Genomic DNA, 16,524 nt, shown 5'->3' on the forward strand with positions numbered 1-16,524 from the left:
GGACACAAAGGGGGCTTCCATAAAAAGTTTATGGAACCCTATTTTGCGTGAGAGCATAAATGCATACAAACAATATTTCTTTGAAATTCGGTCGGTAAGTTATATCTGTTTGAATTTCGAGTTATCTATTTTTTAAGGTTGGTCCTTTAAGTGTTACATGGCAATATTGATCTATCATAATTTTTCCTCCTTTATAAAGTTGGGCATTTCTTAAGTAGAGCCAAAACTTTGAACTTCAGAACCAAAAAGTCCGGGTTTCGATGTATTTCTTGGTACCATCATAGGGCGTTATCTGGCGGCCAAGATACTGGAAGCACTCCACTCCACGAAATTGGAAGGATTTCCTGAGTTGATTTCCATCGAATTGGTTGAGCTCCGACGGTCGAGCGGTTAGCATCCTGAGAAGATAATCGCTGTGCCATTGCAGGTTTGGGTTTGATTCCTGTACCTGGCAATAGTTTTTTTTCAATTTTGATTTCCATTTTATTGCGGTATCAGATTTTGGGGGATGAGTTCTCCTTTAAGAGCTTAACTTTGAGCTATGCCACCAAAAGCCAAACCTGTAGGGAGGGAGTTTCATTCGGGTTGGCGGGGAAAGTTCTCAAGTTTGGGTATTTTCAAGGTTCAGTGTTGATTTTGAAACTATTTGCCTTGGAGCTTTCAGTGAGGTCGTCGAGTTTGCTCTGCATGTCTTGTTATGTTTGGGCGAGCAAACCAATTTCGTCTGCCAGATTATGGTCGTTTATCTGCTCTACAGGGTGACAAAAAAGTCCGGTCACACTTTTTTGGGGTCGCTTGTAGCCTACACGTTGCATCTCTCTGGTGCCATCTATATGTCAAATGAAAGGGCTAACTTTTCTGCTCAAAGTGGCAGAGTTTCGTTTCTGTGCAGTTTGTTTACATTGAGTTGTGAGCCATGACAGAGTTAAGAGCAGCTGTTATCGCTGAATATGTGAAAGGGTACCAACCCGGACACATATTCAAACACCTAAAACCGCTAGGAATCAACCGGAAATTCGTGTACCGGACCATAAATCGGTGCCTGGAGACCGGAGGCACCGAGGATAAGGCACGATCTGGACGACCAAGGTCTGTGAGAACTCCAAGGCTGAAAAAGATTATACGAGACCGGATTCGACGGAATCCAGCCCAATCTGCACGGAAGCTGGCCAGGAACCTTAAAATGAACCGAGAATCAATCCGCCTGCTTCTGCGCAAGAATTTAAAACTTACACCGTACAAAAAACAGGTGGTTCATGGGGTTACCAAAGCTACAAAGGACAAGAAGTACCAACGGTCGCGGGAGTTGCTCGGTTGGCGCGCAGATGACGAGATTATTTTTTCGGACAAGAAGCTGTTCGTTTTGGAGCAAACAGTCAATCGTCAAAATGATCGAGTTTGGAGTGTGAGTCTCCAGCAAGCTCCTGCGGACAAGCTGAACGTTTCCCGGTTCTAAAATAAGACGTCAGTGATGGTTCAGGGAGCCATTTGCAAGAGAGGTAAACTGCCCCTTATTTTTATCGATAAAGGGGTCAAAATCAACGCAGCGTACTACCTGGACATGGTTTTGAAGAAAAATGTTCTGCCTCAAGCTGAACTATTGTTTGAAGACGATTACTACTGCTTCCAGCAAGATGGCGCCCCTTCCCACACCGCAAAGGTTGTTCAGGCGTGGTGTGAGGAAAATTTGACCGATTGAGAATGAATGGCCTCCGTCGACTCCTGATCTGAATCCGCTGGATTATTTCGTGTGGGGATACATAATGTCGAAGCTAAACGACTACAAAATAACAAATTTGGAGTAATTCAAGCGAGTTATAACGAAAATCTGGAACAAGATTCCGATGGAGCACGTGCGCGCCGCTTGCGACGACTTTCCGAGGCGTTTAAAGCTGGTTCGATCAGAGAAAGGAGGTGTAATTTCGAGATATCGTCTGTGAAGTATCTTCATGAGTTACTGAATAAAGCTATGAAAGCCAGATTCAGATTTTCTTCTTATTCTTTGAAATATTGAGATTTTCCTGTGTGACCGGACTTTTTTGTCACCCTGTATAGTTAAACGATTCTACGGCAATCGTCGGTTTGGTCTACAGTCAATCGATCCAGTCAAGATCTCATCCTAGATACTGTTCAGGATCACTTTGCAGAGTTCTTTGAGGGTTGTACAGATCAACGTTATGCCACGCCAGTTACCGCACTCTGTCAGGTCTCCTTTCTTCGGGACCTTTACGAGGACACCCTGCAGTCGGCCGGGAATGTTGCAGTATCCCAGATGTCAGCGAAAAGACGGTGCAACATTTGTGCTGACAGGGCAGGGTCGGCTTTCAGCATTTCAGCAGGGATGCAATCGATCCCAGGTGCTTTGTTGGATTTCATGTCCTTGATTGCAGCTTCTATTTCAGCCAGCGAAGGCGCTTCCGAGTCGACGCCATTTATGCGACTTTCTGTTGGCGCTTTGAGCCAACTTGGCCATCGCTAATCGTGACTCAGAAGAGGTGTTCGAAGTGCTCAGTCCATCGTTTGAGCTGATCTGTTCGATCGGTTATTAAACGAACTGCTCGGTCTTTCAGCAGCATTCCTGCATTTGTCCTTGCACCACTGAGGCGGCGAGAAATGTTATATAGTAATCGGATATCTCAATTGGCGGTTTCTCGTTCTCCCTCTTCGGCTAGGGAGTTTGTCCAGGCTCTCTTGTCTCGTCAACAAGCTTGAATAACTGCCTTTTCCAGCTCCGCATATCGTAAGTAGGCGGCTGCTTTGGCTGACCCTGTACAATGTACATGCCTGCTAAATTCCGACTTTCGCCTTTCTCCGATCATCGACCACCCTCCAATTTTCATCCGACAACCATTCACTTCTCCTTCCACAAACTTTACCGGAAGTACCATGGCTCGTCGTAATAAAGGCATTCTTAATTCCACACCACTGTTCCTGGAATGTTCCGTCTATCGGTAATTCCGAGGCTCGGGATTCTAGCTGTTTAACGTAGGCTCTTTTCACATCTGGATTCTTCAACCGGCAAACGTCGTATTGACACTCGACTTTCTCCTCGTGCGCCGTTGGACACGCTCAACTCTCAGTCGTATCTCACCAAGAACGAGGTGGTGGTCAGATGCAACGTCTGCGCTTCGTTTGTTGCGGACATCAAAAAGGCTCCATCTCCATTTTCGGCTGATGCAGAAGTGGTCCATTTGATTTTCTGTTCGACCATCTCGGGATACCCAAGTGACCTTCGCGATCCACCGATCACCATGTTGTTGTTGCAACAAAATCCTAAAAAACAGCTCTCCATTTTCGCTCTCCTGTCCTAGGCCATGGCGCCCCATGATGCGCTCAAGGTCCTGATTGTCGGAGCAAATCTTTGCGTTGAAATCACCTAAGTGGATTTGAATGTCACCCTTCGGAATTTTCTCAATCACGCTGTTCAGTTGACTGTAAAACTGCTTTTTCTCCTGCAAATCGGCAACCATTTTAAGGTTTCTAAATCTGGCTTCGATTATTCTGTCGTTTATCGGTTCCCATCTAATGAGGGCCGCATGAGCTTGCGGCTTTTCCAGAAACCCAACGCCCAATTCCTGAGTAGCGTGTTCTCTTCGTATGACAGACTAAAGGAGTAGGGACTTGCCCGGACTGTGTCTTATATTCTCCAGTGTTAGACCAACGGACTTCCTCCAGTCTCAATATCTCCAGCTTAAAACGACTAGCTTCTCTAGCAAGTTGAGCCAGGATACATGGCTGGGCGAGGGTTAAATCAGCAACTTTGTTATATTAGAAACAAAATTTGGGGTTGATATTAAAGTCAGCAAATATATCTTCAACATCTCTTCTTAATACTATCAGACAGTCATTTGGAAAATCGTTAAATCTGAAATAAAAACATAAAGTCATGTTTATTCAAATTGAAAACGAATAGGATAGTACAAAGTTCCAAAAATGACCACGCTTTGTCATTAATTGTTTTCCTGTGAAACTGTTTTTGAACCAAAATAAATGAAAGCTCTCAATTATTATGTCCCTTGTCTATATCAATTTGATCAGCTGGTAGCCCATGGAATGACGACTGTCACCGAGACTACAACCGACTTGTTTTATACTGCAACAGTATTGAAAATTGTGTTTGAAAAGAATGTTCAACTCTTCTGAAACTCTTGTTTATGCTAATGATAGGATGATGAATGGATGCTAGAAAAAAATATAGAAAGTATTTTTCTCTATAAATAAACCGAGCCCCAGAGCTCTGTTATTATATTCTGTCTAATAACTCGGACACTCGGCTTATAAGCAATTCCATATCGATAACGCGATAAGACCAATCAATTGCCGAACGTCACCTTCAATGGGCAATACCTTGCTGCAAATTGTTGTTTGCACATTAGCTCTACTAATAACTTTGCACCCGACAATGAACTTCTCCAGATAAGGTTAACTTTTATATTTTCTGATATCGCTGCTTGTGATTTTCTTTTTTATTTTCTCTCGGACAGCTCTCGATTGGGACTCTTGACGTGTCTCAAGGAAAAACGGATTGTTAACGTCTCTGGTAATTTAGTTTTTCTCGATTGAGCTAAGAAAATACCTGCTCGTATTTTTTCCACACTTCAAGAGAAGATTTTAATCAAAAAATCTTGTTAGGTTATTTTTCACGGGGGAAGCGCGTCATGCGTCAAAATAGCTTCCAAATCTGAAGTCGGTAGGTAAACATTTGACTTGTCGCTAGGTCATAAATTATCCGTCGGCGGAATCTTTCGTCATAAATTATCTCACTTTACGATTGCGCCCCGTTGAAGTACCTATTTGTACATGTTTGACACATAGCACGTGCCCTAATATTTTACACACCGTTTTCCCGATAACAAAACTTGCCTGACTTATCAGCTCTCAAATGGGAGCTAACAATGTAGGTACTATGAGCAATTTTATTACTCAGAAGGTATTTCAATCGAGATGTAAGTTGAGTAGTTTATCGATAGCAGGTGATGAAGTCAATTCATGAGGTTTCTGTAAAATAATGATTTATTTTATTTACATTCAACAGATAGATGTAAGTTGAATTTGAATCTATTGCTCCGAATCAACATCACGCATCACATCCTGTCTCTCGGTCAACATAGCTCTATCATCGCCTTATATTGGTTTTCCAGGAATATTTCAACTGAAGATATCCGACCCAATCAACGACGTCCGGCCTTCTAGCGCAGTTATTTGTTCCTTGAACGGACCTTGGCCACCAGGACGTTCTCGGAGCATTTGAAGGACTTGCGGTTCCTGGAATCCAACTACAGCAACAACCACCCAACATCCTCGTCGTCGTCGTCGTCGTCATCCAGTCGTTGCCAGTGGTTTTCGATCAATCGGCTGCCTACAATCATGGCGATCCTCTCCGGAAGCTGTTTCGTTGCACTGGTCCTACTAGGGATGGCAACTATCGAAGTGGCCCCGAAGGCAACCGAAGGCAAGCTGGAGGAAGCAGCAGGAAGCAGGGCCCGGGCAGCAGCAGAAAACTTCCAGCTCATTATCCTGCACAACAACGATATGCATGCCCGGTTCGAGCAGACCGGGACCTACGGCAACGATTGCCAGCCGGCCGATGTGGCCAATAATCGGTGCTACGGAGGATTCGCCCGGGTGGCCCACAAGTAAGTGACTTTCACCTGGTTGGTGCCCCGGAAACGGAACACTTAGGCTTATCAATTAATGTACTTATTCTCTCGGTATCTATACTCTACAAAATGATTGAAATTAGTCTAATCACTAACGGATTATCAGGAATTAATGACTGACAATGTTGCAAAAACCCTTTGTTACTGATTCGGAGTTGAAGAATTTTATGGTCAAACTATGTAGGATAGAACATCCTGATGAGGTTTTTGATTAGGTGTTACATGACATGACATTAAAATAAAACAGGACATAACAGGACAGAAATTCTGATTTAACTAACGAGGCAAGCCTCATAAGCTAAAATATACTGGGCTAAGCTCAACTATTCTAAACAAGATCCAACAAAATGAAACATAACGGAAAGAGATAGTTAAAGTTACAGAGATTGTATACAAAACACTACCACAAGGTTTTCGTACAATTACGACATCTTTATTTTTCTTTTTTTCATTTCATTTCACGAAAATTTTCTGTTTTATAACAAGTTCAATCATAAACACTTTTTTAAAGTTTGATCTCGAAGTACACAACAGTAAAGAACACAACACGCAGTGAATAATTAGTAAACCTTAGTTATTCTTATTGTAATGCTTTTGATCTTGTTATAGGAAGTGACTTTTCTAATTGACCTCAACACTTCGACACGTAAATCCAATAAGCGGCAGCGCACATTTTCTAATCGTTGAACGTGCAAAATTGCTGAGCAACTAGTTGAATTTGCTCCAATTTTTATGTACCTATATGCCGAGAAAACTATCGCGTAAGCAAAACGAAGGTAATAAGAGCATTGGCAGCGTTAGGTGCTATCCCAGGTGTTAACCCGGGACACATTTCAGGTCTTTTTTAAATTTATCAGCTCATTTGCGTACCGGTTAGTGCTAAACCTGTTTCCACCTTTGCTACTGGTGGCGCACCGATAGGTTTTGCTGTTGTTTGTTGATATTTTGTTTTGTAAATTTCCCCTAGACACTCTAGCACCTGACAAAGCTGGTGCTGGTCGGTATTCAAAAATAGCTCCTCGGTCGCTCCCGAAGACACCCAGGAGCTAGATAGCACCTCGTGTGAAATCCACCGTTGCGATGCCGAGGTGTCAAAATTAGGTGCTATTATAGCTTTGACACCAGACCACTGGTGACGACCTAATGAAAGAAAGACGAACTTATGTGTTGTGTATCGATACACAAAGGTTTGCTTTGATCCATATATATCATGCAACACAATCGGACTATGTGACATAATCCGATCATGCTACATAATCGGACTATGTGACATAATACAACCGTGCAACATAATCGACCATGTGACATAAATCGACCATGTGACATAATCCAACCATGCAACATAATCGACCATGCAACATAATCGGACCATGTGACATAATCGGATCATTCAATATAACCGGACCATGTGAACTAATCCGGCCATGCAACATAATTGGATCATGTGACATAATCCGGCCATGCAACATAATCGGAATATATGACATAATCCGAACATGCAACATAATCGACCATGTGACATAAATCGACCATGTGACATAATCCGATCATGCAACATAATCGGACCATGTGACATAATCGGATCATGCAACATAATTCGAACATGCAACATAATCGGGTCATGCAACATAATCGGAACATGTGACATAATCGGGTCATGCAACATAATCGACCATGTGACATAATCCGACCATGCAACATAATCCGATCATGCAACATATTCGAACCGTGTGACATAATCGGATCATGCAACATAATCCGATCATGCAACATAATCGGACCATGTGACATAATCCGACCATGCAACATAATCGAACCATGTGACATAATCCGACCATGCAACATAATCGGACCATGTGACATAATTTGATTATGCAACATTATTCGACTATGTGACAGAATTTGACAAACAACGCCACTTGCGATGACCTTTAGGATCCACTGGACGCCTCCGCCGCTGGCTGTCAACGCTGCTGCCCGTCATCGCTGCTCACCGTCAACGCTGCTCACACTGGTCAACGGTTGCCACTGAACTACAGCAAATCGATATCTGAGTCGGATTACCACTGGTGGGGTCCAAACTCAGATCGAAGCGCAGCAAACGTCTGCTCAGTTCGACGGCAAACAGAGAAATAAACCGAGTCGACCAAAGAGCCCTTTGTTTTATACCTTTCGTAGGCAGGGAAAAACAAAACCCATCAAAGCAGGCGTTGGTGATGACAAGATGAGAACATTCTCGATGACTCACTGAATCAACATCAACACATCGACCTCCTGTCCCTGGACCTTTCTAAAGCGTTCGACAGAGTCAATCCAGAGATAATCCTCAAAACTTTACAGGAATGGAAAATCGAAGGTCGCATACTTAAATACATCCGCAGTTTTCTCTCGAACCGCTCGATCCAAGTCATTGTTAATGCCACCCTCTCTAATCCCAAACCTGTCCTGAATGGAGTCCCCCAGCGCTCAGTGATATACCCAACCCTCTTCCTTATAGCCATCAACTCAATATTTAAAATAATACCCAAAAACATCAAAATCCTTGTGTACGCAGACAACATCCTCCTGATCTCAATCTCCCCTTTTGCTCGCCTCTCGCGTTTGAGATTACAAACTGCCCTAGATACCGTAGGAAGATGGGCCCCTAAAGTCGGCTTTCTCTTCTCTCCTGACAAATCAAAGCTCATTCATCTTGGTCCTAACAGGAAAAAACTTAAAAAACTCCCTCCGGTAAAAATGTTTGATCAAATCATACCACTTGTCCACTCCTTCCGTCTTCTTGGAGTTTGGATCGATGATCGCCTTTCCTTCAGAGTACACCTTGATCAAATCAAAAAGAACGCTACGAACAAAATAAATATCCTTCGCATTCTTAGCAATACACCTAGCATGGCAAATCGGGACTCACTAATGAGATTTTTACATGGCTGGCTAATACCCTCTACGCTATATGGAATTGGTTTCGTCAGTCGAGCCGGCCCACTTCTCTATGACAAACTTGAACCTCTATATAACCGATGCATCCGAATTATAAGCTCCGCCTTCTGCACCAGCCCCACACTGTCACTGATGGCGGAAAGTGGTCAGACTCCATTCAACTTTCTCATAGCTAAACATCTCACCTGCAAATCATTACGCTGGCTCGCCATTGGTGGCAGTAGTGACTCACCCATGATCGATCGTAATAACATAATACTTCAAGACCTTATTAACACCCCTATACCACCCATTTGCCCAAGAAGAAAAACATCTTTTAAGTATTGGACCGAAAAAATCCCACCCGTTGACTTCTCCTTATCACATAAAATTAAAGCCGGGCAACATCCTTTAGTGGTTTTACCACATTTCCATAATCTGGTCGATGAGAAATATTCCTCAAGTTCACATATCTTCACTGACGGCTCCAAAAATACAGATGGTAAAGTTGGCTGTGGCATACATGACTCGATCAACAACAGATTTATGTCTCTACCCCATCAATGTTCCGTCTTTAGCTCCGAAGCCTATGTTTTAATGGACGCCCTTAAAAACACCCAGACCCCCTCCCGTCATATTCTCCGACTCCGCGAGCGTTTTAAAAGCTGTCTCCGGAGGGAACTTAAAACATCCCTGGATCACAACCATATCCGAAGAAGCTCTAAACAGAAAAGCAATCCTCGTCTGGATACCGGGCCATGCGGGAATACCCGGCAATGTCGCCGCCGACCGTCTGGCTCTCCGTGGCACAGAAGAGACTCCCTTATCCATATCCATCCCACAACAAGATGCCTATCGCTACGTCAAAAATCAACTAAGTCTTGCCTGGAAGAGAAAATGGGTTGAAAATCGAACTGCCAAACTGCGCGAAGCAAAAAACAGCACACTCAAATGGACTGACCGTAGCAACCCCCAAGAAAGAATCGTTCTAACTCGACTACGAATAGGTCACATCAGGGGTGAAATTATGAATCCTATTCGATTCGAGTTACCCGTTTTGAGTTGAACTCGAATCGAATTAGAATCAGTATTACGAATCTCGTTCGAGTTCTAAATTTTAAGGTACTTGATTCCGAGTAAATCGGGTAGTAGATCATCTCAAAACGTTCCATTCGAATCGAGATCGGTAATGCCAAAGTTGGTCGAATCGAACGAAACTCGATTGTTTCGAGTTCCATAATCCCGCCCCAGATTCACGCACTCCTACCTACTCGATAGAGAACCCCCACCAATATGTCCATCCTGTCACTGTACAATTTCTGTACGCCACCTACTCATCGAATGTTCAATCTTCTCATCCGAAAGAACAGCGTGTCAATTTGGGCACAACATCCGTCAAGTGCTCTCAAATTGTCCCTCTGAAGAAAGAAAGCTCATCCTTTTCCTAAAAAACACAGGTCTTTTCAAACAACTATAGTCTTCCTGCCTCCTTAATCTCCCCTTACTCCTTTCCCTTCCAAATCCCCCAATCCAAATAACAACACGTTCACATCCCAACCACTCAAAAAAAAAAATACAAAAAAAAATAAATATAAAAAAAAACAAAAAAAAAATACAAAAAAAAAACAAAATAAAATAACAAAAAAAAACGAAAATAAGAGAAAAACCAAAAACTCAAATAGACAAAATTGTAAAGTAGAACATAAAACCAGGAACGGAAATCCATATTTGACTACTTCATGTCGTACTTTTTACTGATGCTTTATCCAGATTTTTTTTTAACCTTTCTGCGAATTCGTTTCCGAACATTTTGTATCTGATATATCCGGACTTGACTGCCGGACTTGACTTGACTCTTCGTTTTCTTATAAAGCCGGATCTACATACCGTAAGAAACATCTGTCCTCATATATCTGGACTTGAATTCCGAGATCAAATGTTCGTTATAAAGCCGGACTTGTGTACCGCTACCGGAAACAATTCGACTAACCTAACCACAAGATACAATCTGACAAGAAACAATACAATAAACAATCTGAAACGCATTACCACATGAAAGACGGAATAGGGAAGAATGCCCTACAACAAATACATTCTCCAACCATATAACTTTTTGGATACACATATTCCAAACCAATGTTGTGGCCATCCCATTCCTAAACATGAATCCTATTGAGAGTTGTTAGTTGTTTGTTTTAAATGAACCCCTTCATTTCCTATTCTCCTCCGAAGCCTTATGAAAAGTATGCAAAACGTAGCCAGTAAATTCTTTTGACTGGATTATTTGACTGATGGTAAAATAATTAGATAACAAGCTTTCCGATGAAGTCAATGAAATTCGAAAAGATTTTGTGAAATCGCCAAAATTTGTATTGTTTTTTTTTTATTTGAAAGAGGGTGAATTTTAATTCATGCATTTAGTCATGCCATATTCAGTCATCAAATACCATTCAATGTTATGGTTTCCATTCAATTAAGGATCCTCATATTTCGATGATATTCTTTATCCAATGATAGCACATTTTAATGAAATTAAATTCCACACTTCTCAGAAAATTCAATGAAAAATTTCATAACTGTTTTGAGAGCTCTAAGGAAAAATTTGAATTCTTGATATTTATTTCTTTAATAAGAATTCAGGATAAAATACTTTTTGATTTAAAAAAAAAAACTTTCTACTTATTTTTCTTTTTCTTTTATTAACATAGCCAGAACATTTAAGCATCCTGGAACATAGAAGACTCGTTCTTCTTAATTTTTCTTTTCAACGTAATCTCTGTAACATTTATACATGCATTTCAGATATTACTACGGCCAGACCAATAATGTGGTAAATAACGCAAAAGATACCGGAACAAGGAAAGGAATAAAGCGTGGAGTTCTCTATCAAACGCTTTATATAGGCTTTTTTTTTTTTAAAATACAATGTAAAAAGGTAGGATCTCACCAAAAAAGTTGGCATTGAGGGGATAATTTTTTTTTACTGATTTGGATCCTGATGATGTTTTGTTACGGGAACCTATTACAACCAAAACTTCTGAAGCCGTTTTTCTGCTTCAAACGTCTTTCCGGTAATGAAATATCCACGGGATTTTCCCATTTGGTGCAGCGCATTTCACAATTAGTTCACAATACTTACATTCGCAGTTATAATCAGCTGAATTCCACGTTCAATTAATTGTATTTGTACTATTTCCAACGAATTCAAATACAAATTTGATAAGAAAAAATAAAACTAAGAAATTGAATACTTTCAGAGTTCGAGAATATCGCGCAGCTGAAGCAAATGGAGGTTTACCAGTTCTGTACTTGAACGCCGGAGACACCTACACCGGAACGCCATGGTTCGCGATTTATAAGGACAACATAACGGCTGCCTTCCTCAACATTTTAAAGCCAGATGCCATTGTAAGTTATTTGTACCTACCATTAGTTACATGAAACAGTAATTTTAAAGTCGTCTCTTCCAACAGTCCCTCGGCAATCACGAGTTCGACCTCGGGGTGGAAGGTCTGGTTCCGTTCCTCAACGAAATCGATTTCCCGGTACTGGCAGCAAACTTGGACCTATCGAAAACTCCAACCATGCAGACCGCAAAGTCACTGAAACATTCGATCGTGTTCACCAAAGCGGGAGTCCGGATAGGGGTGATCGGGTATCTGACGCCGGAAACCAAACAACTGACCCCGGTCAATACGGTCGAGTTCACCGATGAAATCGAAGCTATCAAGTGAGTTCTATTGTAATGATTCCGTGTTTCAATGAATGATTTTCGTTTAACTTGCTTTTCAGTAAAGAGGCTGCAGCGTTGAAGGCAGATGGTGTAAACATTTTGATCGCCCTGGGTCACAGTGGATTGGAGCGGGATAAGCAAATTGCCGCCGCTTGTCCGGATATTGATCTGGTGATTGGTGGCCACTCGCATACGTTCCTGTACTCGGGTACGGCTCCGGACATTGATAACCCAGAAGGACCCTACCCGGTTGTTGTGAAGAATTCAGTTGGTAAAGAAATTCCAGTTGTTCAAGCCTACGCATACACCAAATACTTCGGATACCTGAACTTAGAATTCGACGCAGCTGGAAATCTAGTCAAGTTCGATGGCAGTCCTATTTTGTTAAACGGAGCAGTTGATCGGGACTCCGATGTACTTCAATTATTGGATGTCTATCGACCAGGAATCCTAGAGCTGGACGAAGTTATCGGTCAAACCAAAGTGCTGCTGGATGCTACCAGATGCCGCTTCGAGGAGTGTAACATGGGCAACATGTTGGCCGATTCGATGGTGATGACCTACACCTTATCGTTGGACGAATCTTCCCAATACTGGACCGATGCTGCGATTGCCTTCATCCAGGGTGGAGGTATTCGAGCCTCGATTGAGGTCGGAGCGACTGGAAACATTACGAAGAAAGATCTCAAAACGGTTCTACCGTTCGGCAATGCCGTAGTTTTGGCTGAAGTTACTGGAAAACAAATCCGTTCCATGTTGGAGCGAAGTGTTGAGCGATACGACGGTAAAAATGGCTACGGGGAATTCCTCCAGATGGCCGGCGTTCATGTAGTCTATGACCTCAGTAAACCTCCAGGCAGCAGAGTTCAATCCGTTGAAGTACGCTGTGCAGAGTGCGCTATTTCATCCTATGCCCCACTTTACGACTACGATCGACACAAGATCATCATCAGCCAATTTATTTGGGAAGGTGGAGACGGTTACGATATGTTTGATGGACGAAACTTCGAGGTGCTTCCTTGGGGTGAGTTTGAAATCACCGAAGAATACATCAAAAAATTCTCGCCACTCTACCCATCGATCGAATGGCGAATCACGATGCAAGGGGAAGTTAATCCGGAACATACGAGCACAACTACCTCAGACTCTTCGACAACTACCCCAGCCGGAACAACACCGGATGATGACGGTGCAGCCGGAAGTATTCAAGCGACAGCCGCTGTTGTTGCTGCCCTCGCATTTTTCAGTGTCTTCCAAAACAGGAGTTTGTTGATTTAATCGATGGATGGCGCCGTGCAGTTGAGCTGTTGTGATTTACGTAGGTTGTGAAGACTAATTGTTAGAGATAATTAAGTACAAAGATAATAAAGTATTTGTTGACTGAACCGTTTGTTATAGTTTAATCCTTTGTATAGAAATTTTTTTTTTCGTTATTAAGCTAGATTAGTTGTTATTTGTTTTGCTTTTAAGTAAGTTGGGAATTATTTTTTGCAAGCCAGAGCAGTGGTTTTCCGTTTTTATCACGCTTAAAAATAAATTGTTCACGAAAATCTGAAAACAATGAGTTGAGCAAATCAAAACCAAAAACATAAATCATTTAGTTTCATAGAATTAAATAATTATTCGTTGTGTCTTGAGATGTGGATGCTTTGTATGAATCGCTTTCGATCAATAAATGCAATTACAGGGAATTCCCGATTTTGTCACCCCATAATACATTTTAGAGTGACAAATTAGGGACAGTGACAAAATCGGGTAATTTTTAAAAAGACCTCTTTTTTAAATAATTCTGTTCAAATTGATCAGAAACATCATTACTGCGTCATTTAAAACAGTGTAGGGTGTTTTTTTGTGTGCTATTAGTTGATAATTAATGCCTTGAGTCTCTTTTTCATCGAAATATCATAAAATTTATTTGGTAAGGTACACCGGAGCAAGTGCAAACGGTTTTCACCATAGTTCAACTTTCATATGTCCTAGAAAAATATGTATAAAAATTATCAATTATCGTTCGTTGCATCACTAAAATAGTTCTATACAAATTCCCGTTGAAAGTGGAAAATAAAAAAATGTTGATTAAAAGTAACGGTGCTTTTGTTAAAAAATTTCAAAATTTGCCCCCGTTTACGGGGGCAAGTGTAAACCCAGTACTTTTTCCTAACTAATTCACAGATGAGTCAGTGTATCGGTCCTAAAATGAATTGAATACATGTTCCGGTACGTTTTATCAACTTTTATTCATATATTTGCTGTTTTTTTTGCAATATTGATAACTTTTTGGAACTCCATTTTTGGTGACTGTTGTTTTAAGCAAAAGACCTTCATTTACTTAGGCATTACGGAACTTTGAACATCCGCTTCAGATGCAACACTTTGGTTACCCCTTCTGACCGTTTTAATATAATGCTGAACCATTTTGGTGATGAATTTCCTGAAATGGCTGATGTTACATGGCTTAAAGGTGCGTTTGCACTAGCCCCGCAGTGTGAGTTAACAAGAGTGAATATTATTTTAACAACTTTCGGGGTGTGCTGAAAATTTATCATAAATTTTCTGCTTTCACTTGAATATCGGTCTCAAACACTCACCTTTAACGAAAATTCGGAATTGAATGCCCTTTTTTGTAGTCAAAATATGCAAAACAAAAACATAGGGGAGAATGAGGATACTTGATCCCTGGGGATACTTGATTCCTTAGCTGTATCTCGAAACTGGAATGTCTTACAAAGATCGAATATTCTAGAAAAATGTGCCAAAATGAGCAAAATATCAATGCTTGTAGTTTAAAAAATTTTAACAAAATTATTGTTTGAGTAATTGAACTTTGTTTAAAAAATTTCACAAAATGTAACTTGAAGATCTTTTTGCATCACTTTAAAATGTTCCTTACATAGGAAAATTATGAAAAAAATATTTGTTCCAATGTATCAATCGTTCGAGCGTAAAATGAACTTCATAATGCCATATTTTTAAAGCAATGGAAAACTCTCAACTTTTTTCAGAAAAAGTTTTCCAAAATGTTGATTATGGGTACAATTGATCCCTAGAGTTGGGTTACAATTGATCCCCCTTCCAAACGGCATATTCTTCTTCTGAATTGATCGTCATGATTGCTGATTACGAAATTACTAATATTTATCCAAAAACTAATATTTATCCAACAATTGTATGAAGAAAAGAGCAAAAATAGTTAATTTTCTCTTAATTATAAAAAATAGCGCCTTTAAGTATGCAATGTTATTAGCGTTGAGACAAAGTTATAGAATTTTCTTCTTATGTCTGCTATAAATTGTAAAATGAGAACAAACATGACCAAAATAGTCAATTAACATTCTATCTTGGGGTTTTGTTTGATTTTTATGCAAGGATTAGGGCTTCCTGAATAAAAGATCAAGTCTCCTTCAATAGGGGATCAAGTCTCCCCTAACTTCAGAAAAATCGCAATTTTTTTACTCCCACGAAAATGCTTCTAGTTCATCAACGGGTTCAAGTATCGTTCTTATTTTTGGAGCATGGAAACTTGAAGTTACAAGCTGTCAGAAAATGTCAAAGACGGCGAGTTGCTAAATTTTTCCAAAAAGATATGGTGAAAATAAGAAAAGGGGATCAAGTATCCCCACTCTCCCCTACTGTTCATGTCTAGTACGTACTTGAATTCGTGTGTGATCAAACAGTGCCGTGTTTTTAGTGAAAAATTTAAAGAAAGTTTAGTTTATCTATGTCAGATTGTTTGTTCGGGTGTAAACAACAATTTCTAGAAGAAGAAATATTTTTTACTTTTTTTGTAACAGAGAAAAGTTGAGCGTTTGCACTTGCCCCGGTGTACCTTATATTTTTTTTAAACACTCTGTTTGGGCCTGGATTATCAAGAAAAATGAATGATCCCCACTAATTAAAACCCCAATGACCTAATAAAAAATCAAGATATTATAATAAGTTTAAAAAATGTTTTGTTCTAAAAAACTTCCAATCCAATAAAAAAAATCAAAACTGACAACTGGGGGCGCATTCCTTCTGCTTATTTCGAATAAAACTGCACGGATATTAGACAACATAGTTGGTTGGGCTGATGCTTTAGATTTTTCGATAAATAACGACATCTTCTTGTGGCATATTAGGGAAGTTGCTTTGAAGAAAGCTCAATTGAGGCCCTCAGAGCCAAAGGGGTATAAGAGAAAATATGGTCGATTCAAAGTTTATAATGCTAACAAATTT

At 40.6% G+C, this 16,524-nt stretch overlaps 1 protein-coding gene across 1 annotated transcript in view; it reads left to right on the plus strand.

The window, feature by feature from the left end:
• The window catches only part of LOC129754429 (protein 5NUC-like), a 48,900-nt gene extending 35,214 nt beyond the window's left edge, over window positions 1-13,686 (plus strand). Inside the window, exons 2-5 of the mRNA XM_055750494.1 lie at window positions 5,142-5,636; window positions 11,834-11,984; window positions 12,050-12,306; window positions 12,369-13,686. Of these exons, the coding sequence (XP_055606469.1) occupies window positions 5,368-5,636; window positions 11,834-11,984; window positions 12,050-12,306; window positions 12,369-13,587 (1,896 nt within the window). The 5' untranslated portion in view covers window positions 5,142-5,367 and the 3' untranslated portion in view covers window positions 13,588-13,686. The remainder of the gene's footprint in view (window positions 1-5,141; window positions 5,637-11,833; window positions 11,985-12,049; window positions 12,307-12,368) is intronic.
• The last annotated feature ends 2,838 nt before the right edge of the window (window positions 13,687-16,524 follow it).

This window comes from Uranotaenia lowii, chromosome 3 (genome assembly GCF_029784155.1).
Source record: "Uranotaenia lowii strain MFRU-FL chromosome 3, ASM2978415v1, whole genome shotgun sequence".
In the NCBI taxonomy this organism is placed as follows: domain Eukaryota; kingdom Metazoa; phylum Arthropoda; class Insecta; order Diptera; family Culicidae; genus Uranotaenia; species Uranotaenia lowii.